Source organism: Tachysurus fulvidraco, chromosome 4 (assembly GCF_022655615.1).
Source record: "Tachysurus fulvidraco isolate hzauxx_2018 chromosome 4, HZAU_PFXX_2.0, whole genome shotgun sequence".
In the NCBI taxonomy this organism is placed as follows: Eukaryota; Metazoa; Chordata; class Actinopteri; order Siluriformes; family Bagridae; genus Tachysurus; species Tachysurus fulvidraco.
The window spans coordinates 22,534,983-22,555,361 of NC_062521.1; the positions used below are offsets into that span (position 1 = coordinate 22,534,983).

At 34.8% G+C, this 20,379-nt stretch overlaps 2 protein-coding genes across 2 annotated transcripts; one reads left to right on the forward strand and one right to left on the reverse strand.

Annotated features, from left to right (window-relative positions):
- Positions 1–1,128: 1,128 nt before the first annotated feature.
- p2rx3b (purinergic receptor P2X, ligand-gated ion channel, 3b) lies at positions 1,129–8,797 on the forward strand. Its single transcript, XM_027145799.2, has 12 exons — positions 1,129–1,643; positions 2,193–2,328; positions 2,755–2,826; positions 2,941–3,010; positions 3,826–3,916; positions 4,082–4,159; positions 5,402–5,543; positions 6,393–6,529; positions 6,686–6,779; positions 6,957–7,022; positions 7,940–8,017; positions 8,113–8,797. The coding sequence occupies exons 1-12, from the start codon at positions 1,522–1,524 to the stop codon at positions 8,251–8,253; spliced, it is 1,227 nt and encodes a 408-aa protein (XP_027001600.2). The 5' UTR covers positions 1,129–1,521; the 3' UTR covers positions 8,254–8,797.
- A 3,961-nt stretch (positions 8,798–12,758) lies between these two features.
- Positions 12,759–15,656, reverse strand: si:dkey-9i23.6. Its single transcript, XM_027145800.2, has 7 exons — positions 15,098–15,656; positions 14,864–14,954; positions 14,553–14,686; positions 14,237–14,380; positions 13,937–14,027; positions 13,654–13,817; positions 12,759–13,359 (listed from the first exon to the last, which is right to left on the reverse strand). The coding sequence occupies exons 1-7, from the start codon at positions 15,533–15,535 to the stop codon at positions 13,303–13,305; spliced, it is 1,119 nt and encodes a 372-aa protein (XP_027001601.2). The 5' UTR covers positions 15,536–15,656; the 3' UTR covers positions 12,759–13,302.
- Positions 15,657–20,379: the final 4,723 nt, after the last annotated feature.

Consider the following 20,379-nt stretch of genomic DNA (forward strand, 5'->3'; position numbering starts at 1 on the left):
ACAGAGATATAGAAGAAAAAATATTTATAAGCACACTTTCTGGTGTCATGCATATGAGGATGGTTTTTTTTTTACTCATGTTGTCTCAAGGAATTTTTCCTCTGGCTTGCTCATTAGGGATAAATTTATATCATGCACTTATATATTTAAAGAAAATATATTTGGGACAATGCCCATTGTTAAAAACTTAAAATAAATAAAATGTAATTGAATTTAATGAAGTCTACATCTGGATATTTTCAGCATTGTGGATTATATGGACAGAATTCTGCATTTAAAATCTGAACTTTAATGACCATTACAGAAAACATTATACATGAATACACACATACAGTACATATGTGCAGACAAACACAAACACACACAACACATGGGACACATAACCTTAGGACATGTGATCCTGAAAATTACCATGAAATTTTACTTGAAAACTTAAAGCAAGAGCTTGACCTCTCTGCTTCAAAGAGCGGACACAAGGGACTCCTTCCAATTAGATAAGGTTTTAAAATCAGTTTCTGTGAAACATCCAATACTTAAGTCCCTGTATAGCTTGTAAGCATTGAAATGATATCATGTTAGAGGGAACACTTTTATTTAAACTGTGTCTTGAATTAGAGCTGGCACTATTGTCAGAGATGTAGATAAATTACACCCTTTCACTCCCTCTGATAATTACATTTTAGAAATCAACAATGTGGTATAAATATCTGAATAATAGTTTTCTTTATTTTTAGGTATACCTGATAAAATTGTTAATGCAGTGGAATCTGAGTGGGAGAAAAACAGAGCCTTGGATGAAGAAGCAGTAGTTATAAATGTTCTTGCTGTTTTCATGTACACATTATTAGGAAATCTAGCCTCATTGATGTGTTTTGTGTTTGAGGAAGAGGTTCCTCATATCATCTCAGGAAGTATTTCCTCACCACCGTGAGATAGTAAATTAATTTTAAACTTTTCAAATTGATTCTGTTTCTATACTTATGTAAAACTGTGCTGATACAATGTTATTTGTAAAAAGTGCTATACAAATAAATTGAATTAAATTAAAATAAAAAAATTTTTAAAAAACTGAAACAAAAAAATTATAATTAGAGCTGAAATACAAAATTATGTTACTACAGCTAATATTTTAATGGAATTGGCCAAAACATTATTTATACCTTTTTGACTAATTTAGCATGTTGGGTAAGCATAGGCTTGTATGTCACGTTGAGAATAGAGGAGGGGAATATAAAGAAAGTGCTAGAGGGAGGGAGGATCTGCAGCACACTGAAAGAAGACCCGCAACACACAAACAGCTTTCCGTCTTACTCTTGGTTTTTGTCCTGATATCAGTATCCAATGATACTAATAAGAAAGTATTTTCATAATATGTTTTTGTTCCTATGATGAAAGTTTCATGACTTGGACTACAGTTAAAACTTAGTGAACTGGATATTACCATTTTGCTCTTTAAGATCAAAGGAAAAGACACTGGATCACAACAGTGTTGTGTATTGTTTTTACACTGGTGTGTGAAAAATGTGGGGCTGTATAAAAGATTTCTTCACTTATGAGACAACAAAGTCTGTGGTGGTGAAGAGCTGGACCATCGGCATCATCAACCGAGTTGTTCAGCTGCTTATAATATCTTATTTTGTTGGGTAAGTCTACTTAATTATCGTTTGATTAATAGAAAACAAAATAGTTGTTATTTTATTTGCCAACATTGGATGAAAGTAGTTAAGATGCGTTTCTTCATGCACAGTTTGTTAATTCACAGTGTGCATGTATCAATAAAAACATTTTTTTAAAGATTGTTTAGAGTATGATTGAATCTAAAATATCTTGTGTGTGCATTATCCATGACACTGCACCACTGACTTCCTCCATGCTTAACTTAATTCTATAACCAGATAATATTGTTAATTTAAAAATGCCTGCTTTAGTCAAAAAGACAGAGAGTACATATAAAGCTAGTGTATATAGTATTTTAACATGATTAAGAAATACTAAAAGAATTAAGAATTAGAGTGAAGCTTAATGGACAGTGCACATATTTGAAGATGGGCATGAATTAATGCAGCTCTTTTTTTCACACTTCCCATCTCCTATTTCTCTCTCTCTCTCTCTCTCTCTCTCTCTCTCTCTCTCTCTCTCTCTCTCTCTCTCTCTCTCTCTCTCTCTCTCCTTTTTCTTCTTCTTCCTGACAGTTGGGTATTTTTATATGAGAAGGCCTATCAAGAAAGAGACACTGCTATCGAATCATCTGTGACAACTAAGGTTAAAGGATTTGGCGAGCACCACAATAAAACCATGGATGTAGCAGACTTTGTCACCCCTTCACAGGTCTAGAATATGCTAACAATTTAAGCAATTTAGTTTGTTTAACCCACTGCACATGTGAAAATGGTCAAAGTATAGCAAAATAATATATAGGAAATTACATTTTTGAATTCTAATTCATTTAATTGCTTTGGGAATTTGTTCTATATAACTGCATTATTTTTACTCATGAGTAATACAAAAAGGTATATTCTTTGTTTATCTTTCATTCAAAAGAAATCTATAGCTTTATTATTTTAACTATTTTATTTAAAATAATACAATTTTATAAAATTGTAATAGTGAAAGCCTTTCTCATTTTGTCAGTACTGATATTCATTGTGTGTGTGTGTGTGTGTGTGTGTGTGTGTGTGTGTGTGTGTGTGTGTGTGTGTGTGTGTGTGTGTGTGTGTGTGTGTGTGTGTGTGTGTGTGTTTGCTTATCCTCCAGGGGGCCTCTGTGTTTTGCATCATTACTAAACTCATCACCACAGAGAACCAGGTGCAGGGCTTGTGTCCTGAGGTCAGTAAATTTATCATCCCTATAGCTTATTATCACAGTTAGCATACAACTGACAATAGTATTGACATGTTTTGTAAGAATGTAATTTTTTTTTTGTGTACGCGTGTGTTTTAGAGTGAGAAAAAATTTAAATGTGAGAATGATGACAACTGCACAACATTAATGTCAAAGCCAGGCTCAAATGGTAAGATGCCTTAATTCTGAACCACTCAAACTGAATATGCATAACGTGTATAACTTTAATATATAACTGTTAGATTTACACATACATGTGTAAGTGTAACACATACATTTATGGCCATTAGGTTTGTAATTAATGTGTCTGTGTGTGTGAGTGCACTGACACCTACATGTCTGTTAGTTTTGTTAATTGTTTGTGTGTGTGTGTGTGTGTGTGTGTGTGTGTGTGTGTGTGTGTGTGTGTGTGTGTGTGTGTGTGTGTGTGTGTGTGTGTGTGTGTGTCTGTGTGTGTGTGTGTGTGTGTGTGTGTGTGTGTGTGTGTGTGTGTGTGTGTGTGTGTGTGTGTACTGAGTACTGACACATACATCTATGTCTGTTAAGTTTGTTAATTGTAGGTGTGCCTGTGTGTATATTCATGTGTGAGTGAGTGCAATGACACATTCATGTCTGTTAGGTTTGTTAATTCTGTGTGTGTGTGTGTGTGTGTGTGTGTGTGTGTGTGTGTGTGTGTGTGTGTGTGTGTGTGTGTGTGTGTGTGTGTGTGTGTGTGTGTGTGTGTGTGTGTGTGTGTGTGTGTGTGTGTGAGTGAGAGAGAGAGAGAGAGAGAGAGAGAGAGAGAGAGAGAGTGAGAGGGAGAGAGAGAGAGAGAGAGAGAGAGAGAGAGAGAGAGAGAGAGAGAGAGCACTAAAACAATAATAGTTAATAATAGATAATACTGTGTTTGTGTGTATTGACACATACATCTATGTCTGTTTGTTAATTGTGTGTGTATGTGTGTCTGGGCACACATGTACTGACACCTACATATATGCCTGTCAGGTTTGTTGACAGGAAAGTGTGTGAGCTATGGTTCTACGAAAATGTGTCAGATCAGAGGATGGTGTCCAGCAGAGATAGATGACATCCCTATGTAAGTATATTACGACTGCTTGATCGGTGAATGCATTAGAGTATAGATATTGTCTAGCACATGGAATGTTGTTTTGTAATGAATGTTAATTAATTTATCAGTATGTGTTAATTGTTTACCTTGTATAATTATAATGTGTGGATAAATGGATCTTTTGTTTCTTAGAAAACCCATGATGGAGGTTGAAAACTTCACCATATTTATCAAGAATAGCATTCGCTTTCCCCGCTTCAACTTCACAAAGTGAGGAGACTCAAATTGCATTATTCGTTTGATAGTAATATTATCAGACCCATTATTATTATTATTATTATTATTATTATTATTATTATTATTATTATTATTATTATTATTATTAATTTCTATTTAATTTTACTTGTTAAGCAATTGAATAGCAATTCTTTTAACAATTGATATTGTCTTAAAGCAGCTTTAAAGAAACAAAGTTTAAAATGAAATTACTATTTACATCTATTATTATTATTATTATTATTATTATTATTTATTTTATTTTTTTTGTTATTTTTATTATTATTATTATTATTATTATTCGTTACATTTACATTACTGCATTTGGCAGATGCCCTTATCCAGCGCAACTTACATTTTTATCTCTTTTTTTTTTTTTGTTAGCTCATATTAGTTTCTTTGGTAATAGTGATGAATAGTGTAGAAATAATTAATTTTCACATTTTAATTAATTTTCACAATTATTACTACCACTACCACCAGTAGTGATTTACTAGATTTACTAACCCTGTGCAAATTTGCGTAAATTCCCTGGACCTAACACCTACTAGCAGGCCTTCAGCTCCATTGTTCTCCTGCTTTTGTTGTGCAAACACACCCATTACCTGTGAGGCCTGGCACATTTGCATATGTTAGCTTATCAGTATTCCTACTACCACTATTATCATATAGTAATAGTAGTGAGGCTACAGGTTGTAGTATTAGTACTGGTAGTAGTAGTCATAGCAGTGGCAGTAGTAGTAGTAATAGTGATAGTGGTAGTCATAGTAGTTGTATTTGTTGTGGTCATAAGTAGAGATGCACCAATCTAATGGAACCCACTGTCTGGCTGTCTGAATCAGTGTATTGGTATAAGACTGACTTGTTTTCCAATCAAACCACTGAAGTATTTATACTAAGCAACAACAGGTTATCTATAAAATATTTCAGGTTAAGAAGAATTGGTATTGTGAACAATGCATGCATGCAACATGCATTTTCGTACAATGTTTAATTTCTGATGTAGAAGAGTTGTGGGCTGTTGTCATGGAATTGTCTTAAACAACTTTAAACATAAGAATCAGACCATCTGAGATCAAAATTGTATCTAAAATGGAAAAACTTGGAATTGTGCCTCTCAGAGTGAGAGTATAATAAAATCTAACCTTCTAACCTAACAATCTTTTTCTTTATCTGTCTTGCACACATACGTACCTGTAGTGTCTTTCACAATCTCTCTCTCTCTTTCTCACACAGAGGAAACTTCTTACCCAACATCAACAGCACTTATATAAAGAACTGCACTTTTGACTTTAACCGAAACAGTTACTGCCCTATATTCAAGGTGAAAGATGTGATCCGCTTTAGCCATCAGAACTTCACCAAACTGGCTCTTGAAGTGAGTCTGCATTCTCTTCCCAGTTTGCTTTCAATTCATGCTGATGTTTATACAATTGTACACTGTATTCAACTTTAAAGGTGCAGTTTGTTACTTTTCAAAGCATTCCTAGAACTATAATGGAAAAAGATCAGATTTTTATATACACTACACCACTGACTAGTTTCTTCATTTCAATATTCTATTTAAACCCACAGTGCATACAGTGAAACTAATATTATTTTCCTCCAAAAGCAACTCATGAGGCATACAGTATATAGGGGTTTTCACACTCGCAGTTTAGTTTTAATCATAAAAAAAAAATTGTGAAAGCTGCCACATCGACCAGGACATGCTCTGTAGTCCCAAACCCAAGACTGCCTGTAGAAGGTGGTCTGAGATTGATCGCACTGGAACTAAAATGAGATTCCCATGAGTGTGAATGCAACTCAAACTTGATTGGGAAGTAAATTTAACTGTACTTGGGTTTTAACTGATGACAGCATCATAAGTTTCCATGGCACATGTCTGCCATGAGTGGCAAGGGAACATTATGGGACACAGAAATGACAAGGCGACTTACTGCGCAAAATGGCACCTGGGTTTGATAGAATCAAGTAAGTCTGAAACCAGACCAATGGTGCAGGGGTGCCAAGTACAATCACAGACAACAGCAAACATGCTCAGTGTAAATTACCATAGTCTCATGGGGTTGGTTGAGGAAAGGGAAAGGTTTTATTGTTATCTGCTCCTTATGCAAATTGCTCCTTTAACTGTTATTTCCTTCCTTCCTTCCTTCCTTCCTTCCTTCCTTCCTTCCTTCCTTCCTTCCTTCCTTCCTTCCTTCCACCATCGCTCCCTCCCACTTAGGGTGGAGTGATAGGTATAAAGATAGCGTGGTTATGTGATCTGGATAAATCAGAAGATGAATGTAAGCCTGCATACTCCTTTACTCGTCTGGATGCGATGTCTGAGAAAACCCGTGTGTCACCAGGGTACAACTTTAGGTGTGTACAAACTGAGATTGAATGCACCTTAGTTTCCTTTACAAAAATCACTTGTAAATGGTACAGTCATCTGGGTCATGTCTCATTGATACAGTTAGTCTCATGGAAACTTTGTGGCTGGACATTTATTTTACTCTGTAATAATTTTGCTTTAAGGTTTGCAAAGTACTTTAAAATGGAGAACGGGACAGAGTACCGGACTCTGCTGAAGGCAGTCGCTATCCGTTTTGATGTGATGGTCAATGGAGATGTGAGTTTCAAAGAAATTGGCTCAATGTTTCGATAAATAAATTCTGGGTGAGTGTGTGTGTGTGTGTGTGTGTGTGTGTGTGTGTGTGTGTGTGTGTGTGTGTGTGTGTGTGTGTGTGTGTGTGTGTGTGTGTGTGAATAAGCCTTCAGTTCACATACCTTTCGGCCATCTTTACAGGCTGGGAAATTTAATATGATCCCAACTCTAATCAATATGGTGGCTGCCTTCACTTCTGTGGGTGTGGTAAGTATGTGTTCATTTGAATGTACATATTTGTGTAGTCCAATAAATCAGTTACTTTTTAATTATGAATATTTTTCATAATTAAATTAATGTTTTTTTCCACCTTTCACCTTTTGTTGCTGGATTAAATTTTCTGATATGTTATTAGACTTTACTGATGTTTTGCGATGAATCTGGCTGTTGAATACTATGACGTTATATTTATTTCATTTGTTCCTCTTCAGTAAGCGCTTTTAACTTGATCCATGTATGTAAAATTCTCTTGTGACACCTGTAGCATATGCAAAAGAAACTAACGTAACCCTCCTAGATTTAATCTTGGACAAAAACATATTTAGAAGTCTCCTGTTTTGACCTTTAGGTTTTACAGGTCATCTGCCCAAATGGGATCAAACTGGATTTCAAGATCTCCAGGGCCTATAACCCTGAAAAAGCTGGGCACCAGCAATGGAAATGTAGTTTCTTTTAGCAACAGGACCAACTAATTTGATGCAAACAAGGCTGTAAAATGAAATTAGATCACTAATATCGTTACTACTGGAAAATCTTGGCATGTAGTTTTCAGGTGTTAAACACCACCTCAAATGTTTGGTTGTAAGGGTGAAATAAAACAAAGAATTTATTAGACAACCACTGCTTTTTTGTCAAATGTCGTACTGCTGAGATCTTTCAGTAGATGACTGAGGGGAAATTACAGCAATTTAGGTAACCAACATACGGTGCTTCTGTTTTTTTAGTTCATTGGAAAACAGATGTGTGTCTGAACACAACGTTAGCAGTTATACAATATCTTTTAGTTGTGTTATGATTTGTACAGATTTTTAATGTCATTTTGTGGGATGTGGGATGTAAATGTGGGATGTATTTATATATTACTGACTTCAATTTATATGCTTTTAAATGGATGCTGTTTTTAGGGGGCTGTTCTTTGTGATATCATTCTTCTGAATTTCCTGAAAGGAGCTGACTTGTACAAAGCAAGGAAATTTGAAGAGGTGTGTTTTTTCCTTTTAGAGATTTCTATTAGGTTCTATTTTTTCCCCTATTTTGTATGAAATCAACAGCTACTGTTTTTCTTCTTTTGCTCTAGGTGTCAGATGCACACATTCAAAAATCACTCTCCTACAACAGCGGCATTTACCGGAACAGAGAGCTCAGCGAGCTGTCAGTCAGACCAGAAGACAAATTCTCTAATGACTCAGGGGCTTTTTCCATCGGACAGTATGGTTAGCAACATCTTCAGAACTACTTCTAGTAAAACTTAAACACCCTGCACAATTTCATTTGTAGCTTAACACAAATATGCACTGTAAATAGCTGGAAGGTGTCACATACTAGTACTGATTTTAATATATGAGGTGTCCTATTAGTAATTAAGCAGAGATTTCACATTCACACACAAAAAAATGTTAACACTAACGATCGACGATTTACTATATATGCCAGTTTAAACCTATGCAACAACTTACAGTATATACAGTTCGACAGTGACCAAAGATTGTTAAACAAAACAAAATCGTCTTATATTTTAGATTCTTTATTATACCCTTGACTTTCCCGAAGACAAATTTTAAATGTGAGGTTAAAACAAAAACATTGTAAGGTCATGTTCAAATTTCCGACTGATACAGTGTGTGTAAAATGTCGAAAAAATAAAAAATATTTTTAGTTTTTAATATGTAGCAGATATTCACAGTAAAGGTCCTGTCTGTTTGATGCTGGTAATAACTGTTTTCCATAGTTATAACCATCAATATAAAATAAACTTTAGAGTACAACAACTGAGTATGTCTACTGAGAAATCGTAACATTTAAAAAAGATAATTTTTTTCTAATGAATTTGAAAAGGATAAATTAAATCAAGGCATGATGTCATAGGAAAATAATCAATGATGAAATTTACCAACACTAAAATTTCTTTTAATTAGAAAATGACATCATTTCTCCTGCTGTCACTTACAGTAGCGCTCTCTCTCTCTCTCTCTGATATCTGAGGAAAACATAAAGTCACAGGTTTACATCTGACTAGAGACTATTACACACATTTTTAAGTCCATTTACATAGATGAACCAATTTGAAAGTCATTGTGTATGTTGATACTATCAAAAAAAATAGCGGCTGTTAAAGAACATTAATCAAAACCTTCTGACTAATAAGAATTAAAAATTCAACATCAATGAGATTCAACAATACTGAAATAGTGTAACTGCTACCCATCTTGGTAATTGCCCTATTACTTTTCGGATACCTTATATTTAAACGCTTCAGTGTCAGATGTAATATCTGCATGGTCATTTTCAGGCCTATAGCAATAGAAGACCAAAGTAACTTAATGCATAAAGTAGCACTGTGAGTAGACGTACATTTGAATAACCACAATTACATAAGTAGTACCACTATTTAACAATTTAGTGATAGGTATCATGCTAATACAATCTTTAATAATATTTGAAACAGAGTTCAAGCCTTGATTATGAGCTATTAATTAATTAAAGTCTGTTAACATAAGTATTATTGATACTGAGTTAAATTGTTGTACTAACTCTCATTTTAGGTAATCAAAAAATTCTGTTGCATGTGTATAAAAAATCATACTGTTACATAAAATAGTAGGACTTTTGAGCACATGAAAGATTTAGAGAAAAACAGCATTGTGGCTCAGATTATTACAGAAATGTGATTAGGCAAAACTTGAATCTGTATTTCTGCTTGTCGTTGCAAAAAACATCATGTGCTCTTAAATCATGTGATCTTTTTTGTTAAGTTTAATGTCACTATTCAATCATTTCCACTATATTTTGTAAATCAATTAAATAAATCATTTTAAGATGAACAAATTTTGGAAAATCTTATCCTAATGCCGGAGAACTTAGTTCAACTATGATATGGATCTGCTGAAGACCAAAAAAAGAGATGGCTCAAAGAATGTACTTGAAGGATATGAATCTTGGGAAATACTGAGAAATTGTAAAACACCTTAGTAAGCTGTGGGAATTCAATGCTGTAAATCCAACTTGCAATAAGACAGTGGTTTAAAAGTTGGATGTTTTAGTACATGTGATTGACCACTTGTGTAATCTATAGTATGTGTAATCTGAATAATCTGCACTAGTAAATATATCAATGCAACCACAATGAGTCAAAGCAGTGATATTTCATAAATAAGTGTACTAATATACATGTAAAGGTATCCTTGTATTAAATAAAACAAACATAATTGTTTTTTGTAATTCAGAAAAAACTCATCTCTTGGGATTTTTTCATGTACAACAGTTACCAGAGTTTATATACTGTATAATGGTGGTTCTAAGCCTGGAAAGAGAGACATATTAGAATGTCTTGACTGGTTCAAGCTGACAGAAAGTAATACACTGAATAAACCACTGTTTACATCTGTGGTGAGCTGGAAAGCATCTTAAAATGTACAACACATTGATCCTTTGACCAGCTGGACTAGGAAAACAGCATCATGAGACCATTTGCCAGCCAAGAAACTGTAATCTGAGGTCCCTTTGGACACAAACTAGACAGTTGCAGATTGGAAAACGGCGAGTCTATGGTGGCTGTAACGTGATTCCTGATTTTGGCTGACAGGAATGAAATCTGATATGGTCTTCTGCTGTTCCAAGCCCATCCATCTCAAGTTTCAAAATGTTATGGGATGCATCTGAGACGCTTTTCTTCTCACCACATTGAAGTACAGTTGCCATTGCCTTCCTGTCAGCTCTGCAATCAAAGTAATTCTGAGGCTATACAATGTCATACCAAGTGATATTTGTAATGATTGTTGTACATGACATTCATTCCATGGGCTCTTAAGAGTGTAGATGAGCACGTTTTCCTTAAGCTTTCCCGTTGCTCTCGTCCCAACAGCTAGCAGTGCAAACAAAGATGTCATTCATGTTATGTGCATTTCTGCTGCAGTGTCTCAACATTGTAAAGAAGATATCCAACAACTAGCCTCCTATTGGTTTCCCAGATACATGAGTATTGGAAGTGATCATAAATAACTCCTACGGTGCTGCATGTGGAATGATGAGTGACAAAAATTTATCCCTGAGATTTTAGTAGCTGCATTATAACTTTACTACATAAACTATATTGGTAGCATGAAAAAGTACCACAGATTTATTTTAAATGTTTCGTCCTAAAATTAGTTGAGGATATTTAAAAAGAGAAGAATTCATTCAGTTGTCCTGAAGGATTTTGACATTCTCAATGCAAATGCTTTTCACTCTCAGTAGCTGTGAGAAAGAAATAGAATTAATAGAATAGAATAGAATAGAATAGAATTTCTTTCTGATTGGGATGCGAAAAATTGTACTGTACATATAAATATATGGTACATGTCCAGTAAATAATTTTTTTATCTCCTGAACAATTCCAATAAAATATTAAACAAAAATATGTTGTGCATTGAAATTTGATCAAGAATGATCGGGTTTACCACAAAATAGAGCTTTAGTCTTTAGATAATAAATCGCCATTGTTTGTTGAGTAATATATTATATACATGATCACTGTACATATTATTACACTCGTTTCATATTATGGATCGTATCTTGATCATATTCTGCATTTAAAGAAACAGCTTGGTCAAAAAAGGAGCTTACACAATATCCTCTTTACCACAAAAGTAGTTAATGACCATGACATATTGGTGATAGTCTGGACTTGTGCAACATGCATGCATAAATACAATAACTACACACTTTCTTGAAGCCAGTTCCAGTAGTTCAGTATCTCTTTGTAGTTTCTGTTTTGTTTAAAAATTGGAGAAGTGTATGTAAGAACTCTTCTACAACTGTATACTGTAATGAATACTTTCTCATATATTATCCAGTGTTACCCAAACTAGAGTCTGGTTCCTCTCTAGGTTACTTCCTCATGAAGTCTCAGGAATTTTTCCTTGTCATTATCACCTCAATTTTTTTTATTATGGATCATAATCTTGTATATCTGGATTTCTGAAAATACTTTGTGACACTGTTTCATCAAACTTGATATACAAATAAAATGGAAGTTCACAAAAGACATAAAACAGTCTGTTAAAGCTGTCTTCCTCAGGAAATAGTTTGGTGTCGTGTTGTACAAACATCTAAGTCATGTAAGAGCTGTGGCCCAGAGTTTGAAGCCAGAATTAAATATTAGTGGGGATTGTTATAAAGAAAATGCCTTCTTAATTGTGGATTAAATTACAGTCAAAACGAAAAGGATAAACCAGATGAAAATCAGCACATCAGCACTGATGCATGCAATGGTCAGACAAACAATGTTTGTTAACAGAAGAGTTGATGCTTAGCAGGAAGATTTATGTAATATAACATTTCTGCAATGTTCTAAAAGTCTGATAGCATTTGTCTTAAAATAAGCTAAAGCTGATTTTTTAAATAGATTTGTTTTACTTATTCTGCATTTTTTTTAATTGTTTATGTTTAAATGACTTACAGTACATGGGGGGCACGGTGGCTTAGTGGTTAGCATATTCGCCTCACACCTCCAGGGTTGGGGGTTTAATTCCCACCTCCGCCTTGTGTGTGTGGAGTTTGAGTGTTCTCCCCGTGCCTCGGGGGTTTCCTCCGGGTACTCCGGTTTCCTCCCCCGGTCCAAAGACATGCATAGTAGGTTGATTGGCATCTCTGGAAAATTGTCCGTAGTGTGTGAGTGTGTGAGTGTATGAGAGTGTGTGTGTGCCCTGCGATGGGTTGGCATTCCGTCCAGGGTGTATCCTGCCTTGATGCCCGATGGCGCCTGAGATAGGCACAGGCTCCCCGTGACCCGAGAAGTTCGGATAAGCGGTAGAAAATGAATGAATGAATGAATGAATGAATGAATGACTTACATAGCCAAATCAGCCAAGTGTGTGATAATTTATATAAATGATCTTTCACACAGGTGTCTCGTTGGGACTTAAAATGCACTGCTGCCACCAGGGAAAATGCAGCAAAGAGTAAATGCTGTTTTTTTTAGCATAACCGTCGTAACATGTTTTTTCGACTTCTTTTTGATTGCATTCTGAAAACCGCACACACCAAAGCGTGTTCCATTTCAATTACCCCGAAAATGAGGTAAAATATATTTGCATTCTGAGCGGGAGTGAAAGAGCGGATTGATATCCAATTTGCCAAGACGAATTTATGTGGCCTAATGTAAATTTATATATATATATATAAATATATAGATATATCCACAGTTTATATTGCTGTAGGTTTCAGTTCCTTTCCAGGTCACATGTATGCGGGGACCTGCTTGAGTCTGGTTCTTGTTACATTCTCTGAATTACCTTATCTTTATCTTCCATAGCTTGGGTTTCAAGAGTTTGTCCTTTGTCTTTGGCTGCAGAGTCAGGAACAGGAAGAAATACAAGATTAATTATGAATATCTGATCACGTTATAATATACTGACTATAGTCATTTGATAATCAGTTGATTATCTGTAAAAAGCTGCATGTTAGAGAGGGAAAATCCTCAGACTTTATAGTCACTGGGAATTTAATCATTTTGGGAATTTAATAGTCTCTTGGAATTCACATTAACCTTTAATTATTAATTAATTAATTAATTAACCTATAAAAAAATTATTTCTTTCATATTCGAGTTGCCAGGTTGAAGAAATCTAAATACACTGACCTTCTCATTACCAGGAATAGGTGTTTGGGAATCGCTGGAATCCTTATGAAGTGCCGAGGAGGTGAAGACAGAAGGATATGAAGAAGGGCAAGGCTGAAAGGACTCTGTAGTAGTATTGCGTTGGCGAATAAAGTTCAGAATGGGGAACTTAATTTTGATATTTTCTGAAATATGTAGAGAGTGAGAATTTTATTTAATTGGTCATTTTGCAATCAACTTCCCCCTTTATTAAAACCCTTTATCCCATTGCTTTTTACTGTTTTGTTCTAACCTCATTTCTCACCATTTTTTCTTTTTCCTGGTGGTCGATGTTTTCTTTTTTTGTTCAACTGGATTCGATCCTTCAGTGCACTGTTATCTAGCACACCTAAAGACTGTAAAATAGAGGAAGAAATACATACAATAGTGTATTTCCTACACTGTGTTACTACTATGATTTGGTTCTTCCCATGATAAATGTTGCTAATTAGTGAATATTTGGTACAGTCAATTTTCTCATAAATCTATACAACCTATTCCCATCCCAAATAAATGTTATCGTGCAGGCAAATGAAGAGACATTCCAACAAAATTTACTCCTCACCTTGACAGCAGAAAAATCAAGGGGTGCATCCATCAACTTTGCCTTGTTTGATAGCTGATTATTTTTATAAAGCACAAACCCTTCTGCACTGTCATTTTCATTGCAGTTAGATTCTGCCGTTTCTGATATCCTTTGGAGAAGTACCTTTAGGAAAAGTAAAAAATTATGATTATGATTGTTATTATTATTATTATTATTATTATTATTATTATTATTATTATTATTATTATTATTATTATTATTTCAGTATTGCTCCTGGTCCAGTTGTGTTTCTTTATTTATTAGAGACAGTCTGGTAAGATCTGGATGCACTTACCTTCTCATTACCATGTACAGCTATTTGGGAATATTCATTTGTCAGGGAGTCACTGGATTCTGAACATGGTAAAGTATAAAATTTGGAGGAGCCAAAGAAAGAAGCATTTAAAGAAGGAGGGGATTGAAAAGACTCTGCAGAGAGAAAGAAATTCAGAAATTGAGTGTTCAATTATGCCAAGCTCTTGTCACACACACACACACACACACACACACACACACACACACACACACACACACACACACACACACACACACACACACACGTTGATGCATATCACATCTACTGATTCATAGTTCTGAGTTTGTCACCTTTTTTTCTCTTTCCTGGTGGTCGATGTTTTCTTTTTTTGCTCAATTGGATTCGACTCTTCAGAGCAGAATTATCAAGTACTCCTGAAGACTATGTAAAAGACAAAAGAGGGGATGATTAGTGAAGAACACAATTCATTGTGAATTCCTATAATTGCAATAATTACAATAAATTACAATAATTGTTTGAATTTTAATCCATGAAAATGTTTAGCTATTTACACTGTGCCTCACCTTGACAACAGACAAATCAAGTGGCCTGTCCTTCATCAGGCTGTTTTTATCATAGACATATGTTACCACAAGGTCATTTTCATCACCTTTAAATGGTTCATATTTTGGCTGGTCAGATATCCTTTGTGGTTCTGTAACATGTCTTATTGGTGTTTTGTGAAGAGCAGAAATGGGTGAATCTGATGTTTCATCTCTGACCTGGATTGCCCTGTCCACCTGACTGTCAGTAATACTGGCTGGACTTGGAGTGATCTCTGACTGCTCTCTGTCTCCTGCTTCCGACTTCATGACTGCATTCTGAGATCCGATATCATCGTCTGAATCATGAGAATCCTCTGTCTGTGAGTAGTCTTTGGCATCTGTTTCAAGTGGGGAATCTTTAACAGGCAGGAATTTTGCCCATTCTTCCCCTGTACAAATTTCCTCCAGCAAGTTCATGGGTTCGAGGTCGAATTTGAAATCTTTAAGCGTAAAAGTCCTGTTTTGAACACATTATATATTAGAGTTTGATATCTGACAGTTTCAGTATAATGTCAGCAAAGGTCAAACAAAGGTTAAGTACCTTGTAAACTGATATTAAATTACCAACTGCGTTACAAATTGTAAATGTAAAAAATAAAAATGTAGATACTATCACAAACTAAAATGGCAACAAAAGCACTTTGAAATATGATACGATAGGGGAAACATATTAATGGGAATAGAGAAGGACAAGTAGCAAACATTGTTTATCTGAAAAGTCATTGAAGGTACTAATGGACATGGCCTGTGAATTAAATTCCAGTCAAAAAAAGGTTAACCAGATGAAAATCACATCAGTACTGATGCATGAAATGGTATTTCATACCAGACAATACAGCATTATAACAGAAATTTTGACACATATTAGGAAGAAAAATAAACCTGTTCTGAAGGTCTAAAAGCATATAAAATAAGCAAAAACTGCTGAATTCTAAATTCTGTTCAGTCAGGAAGTGTTTATTCAATTTCTATAACAGTAGCTCGAACAATAGAAATAGGAACCTGCATTGCAGGTACTACATATAAACTTAGATGATTTGCTTTCTTGGAAGGAGTCTCCAGTGTCTGACATGGATGGCTTGGACAATTCCCTGTCATAACACCAGGGTGTGTTCCGACAGGGTTTAAGTGCTTTTGTTTATGTTTTGTGTCCTCACCTGTGTTATGTCTTGTGTGAGTTTTGTCTCCGGCTGCTTGTTTTTTGTTCTTTGTTTTGTGTTTGCTATTTTGTATTTCTGTCACCTAGACTTCCATAGTGTTTCCATGTATTTGTGATTTTGTTATTTTTACTAAATCCCCATTTTGTTATCCTAACCCTGCATTTAGGTCTGATGGAGTGATCTGATTTGTTTCCAATGCAGGCACCTGCCCCTGACAGTCACTAGCAATCAGAGATAACAGAATGACTATTTATGCTCATTCTAATCCATATAAAGAAAGAAATAATTTGTGTTGCAGAAAATAAATGTAACTATAAATTGATAAAATACTATGGTGTTTTTTTTTGTTGTTTTTTTTTTTTGATGTGGTATAAGAAGAATAAAACACTTTGGGATGTGATGTTATTGGAAAATCATCAACTATGGGGTTGTAATGGCACTGTGGTGTTTTATTATTACATAAATAATGCAGTACAGTGAAATTTTTGCTTTTTAGCAAGCTGGGGTCAGAGAGGGTCTGTGATTATACGAGGCTAAGGGCCTGACTATGACACTGTGCTGGAATTTGAACTCAAACACTTCTAATAAGTAGGCCAGAGCTATCATTACCCCAGCGGAAAACTACAAATTGGACAGAAATGTTGTACAAGTTTGTTCAAAGGTTCTAGTTTGTTATGTGACACTCCTGAAATACTCTGAATTCTAAAATGTCACTGGGGAATCACACACTGAATCAGCATAAAGTAATGAATCAGCTACTTTTGGAATGTTTAGGAATGTTTGAATGTTACCAAACTGGAACTGTGTCATGCCTAAGATGAAGACATTGGATGTGGGTTATGAAATGTATTTACCTTTACTCTTATAAAATAAAACAAAATTGATAAAAGAAGAGATCATAGATAGATTTACAAGATGTCTTATTTTCATATTACTTGCCACAATTCATAACCCATTGCTTTGGTGTATGAAATCCACATTTTTTTTTTTGTTTGTTTGTTTGTTTTTGTTTTTTTATCTTATTCCATCTTCCAAAAACTTTCATCAGTTTGGCTATCTCTGGTTGTATAAAGCTGGTCACATTCAAACAAAGTGCTAGTGATTTAAGGTGTAATCTTGATGATAAAACATCTACATAGTTCAGAAAAATATTGTTAAGTTTATTTATATCTGGAAATGCTGGCTGACTGTTTGCTGAATTGCTTCAGTGTAGAAACATTTCAGCAAACATTCTTGTAGATATAGCTGCTATCATTCAATAGTTCTCTGCATTTCTAGCCAAATAATAATAATAATAATTTTATAGGGGACAGAGCTACAGAGGATAAATGCTAAACAAGCTTAGGTGATATAAGTGATATCCCTCAGAACCTGTGTGCTAAATGAGCTTTGCTAATTCATATCCCTCAGGCCCTTTGTGCTAAAGTAGCTTAGCTAATGTTAATGATATCCCTCAGAACCTCTGTGCTAAAGTAGCTTAGCTAACGTTAGTGATATCCATCAGAACCTCTGTGCTAAAGTACTGTAGCTTAGCTAACGTTAGTGATATCCCTAAGAGCCTGTAAGCATATACAAACAGGTTTTGCCTGTCATTGTGTATTTTTCAGGATTTTCTTCTTATAAACCAAAGCTATACATATCACTGAGAATGTGAATGTGTATTTTAGAATGTAATGTATATGACTAAAAATGCATGTAAATGGCCTAGATGGCTAGTTAAGCTAATGACAGTTTTACTAGGCTGTTTCCCATGTCAGGACAAAAAGGGGTTATTTAAATTCACAAAGTAAAAACAAGTAATAACAAGTAATGCTGCATTATTATAATAAATGCTAACTGATTGTTCATTAAAATATTGTTAAAGCAAGGTGTTTTAAACCTTCACAAATCAGCAGATTTTCTCCAGTTTACTATCATTGTTCATAGAGAATTAATTTTAGAGCTACAATTATTCTTTGACTGTATATACATCTTATTGTATGCATTGTATTTGCTATATTTCATTATTGACTGCAGATGAGTGTTACAAGATCAGTGTCCTACTGCACTTTGTTCTCCCTCATTCTCAATAATACAATTTACCTTACAGGGTTAAGTATCAATTTCCGCTTTGGAACAGAGGGTGTATATATTTATATATAGATACTTGCCTTTGTAATTGAACATGCATCCTGTTGATATTCAGCTGTTTAGGAGGGAGTGGTGGAGGCTCTGCTTTTTCCACAGACATAACCTAATTAATGATTTATGATTAGAAGCCATAGAAATTAAGAGTTCTGTTGCTTTTCCAAAGTCCTAAAAAAAATCCAAGCTAAATGAGATTTATTTAGACTGTAATGAGTGCAGTATTATATTGCAGAGTGAACTCACAGACTTACTGTGTTCTTAGTCTGGCAAGATTGCTTCTTTATTTCACTTGTTCCTTCCACAAACCTGGGTTCTGATTTTGACAGCAATGATCCTGTTGGGTCATAAATAAATGGACCACAAGGAGGACTGTACTTCATAATGCTGAATGGGGACTCAGCTTGTGATGTTTGCTCTTCTTTCACTTTTTCCCACAAGTGATTATTCTCACTTGGCTGTAAATCTTGCCTGGTATCTATTATTAATTTGTGCAACAAATCAGAAGGTGGTCTGCTTTTGAGCAATATGTTCATTTCTTGAAATCCAGTCCTTTGGGTGAAATATTCTGAATCTTTGTCAGTATCATGCTGTCTTTCGGGTTTGACTGAGCATTCTGAAGGATATGACTCTGCAAAATTCCACTCCGGTTTGTCTGACTCTGTAATAACTACACTGTTACCCTGGTTTGTCTCCTTTGAGTATCTACAGTGTTGTGCTGTGACATGAGATGAACCCTGGAGCCTCTCCGAAGACTTCAGTCTGTTCAGCATAGAGTGAATCACAGAGCTGCTGTTGGATACCTGTGTTTCTTCAGTCATCTGAATTTGAAGGCAAAAAAGATCAGTGAAGCCCCTTCTCTCAAATGTTGTTAGTTTGTAATTAGTTTTTAGTTTTAGCAACTATTGCTTATTGATGTGGTTTTAATGAGGTTAAGCCACTTTTTAGTGTATAATGCATTGGATTCTATAGTATAAAAAAGAAAAAGAAAAAAAAAACAATGAACAAATCCTTTCTTACCGCTTCTGTTGTTTCTGTGTTTATTACTGGCTTTACTAAATCTTGTTGTCTCTTTCCAGTTTCCTTCTTTACTGATTAAAGAACTTTCTATTCAGACTCCCTGAGTTTACCTCCTCCCATTCTTCTTAGTTCATATCTGTTATTAAGTCACCTGGCTCTCAAAACCACCCATACAGGTTTTCTGGCCAATGGCATTATTTTTACACTAAACACATTACAGTTTGTTTGGTTATAAACAGGATAAATCAGTTGATTAGTAGAGACATAATGAATTTTTATGAACATTATTCACCATGTCACTGAAGTCACCATGTCAGTGAAAATGAAGACACTTTTATGCAAACTATTACATAATTTGCTAGACCGTTTTTAAATGTTTTTTTAGAGTTCGTCATAATAAAATATTGCACAGTCCAGTTGTGTAGTGGAGCTCATACAAAATTACATCCAGTGCCTATTCCAGCCTGAAAACATAACTGAGGTCTGAGAACAGAGTTTAATACCCAGTCCTGCTGAAAAGGCCCAACAGAGACAGCTTGCTAATTCAGATCTGATTTCTCAGTGTTCCAATCATTATCCACCACTAATTTATAACCCTGACATTTGTGTCTATTCACTTTCGTATTAAAAATTTTTGTGGCCACTAGGTGGCAGTAATATGCTTTGATAAGCATAGATAAGCATGTCAGAAAAGTCTGTTTCACTCGAATATGCAGCATTTCTGTCAGTTTTTCATGCTTTTTCATGTAAAAATGTGTGTACATTTTACTGCCATTAATTAAATGAATTTTGTTTTGATTAGTCAGCAGACATCAGCTTTGGGTTACATGTTACATCCGGAAAATAAGTGTCATAATAAAAGACTGTATAAACAAAATAAAATTATATGTGTATATTTTTTAAATAGGTGTAATAAAATTATATCTATAAAATGAATTTATTTTTCAGGAAAGAATT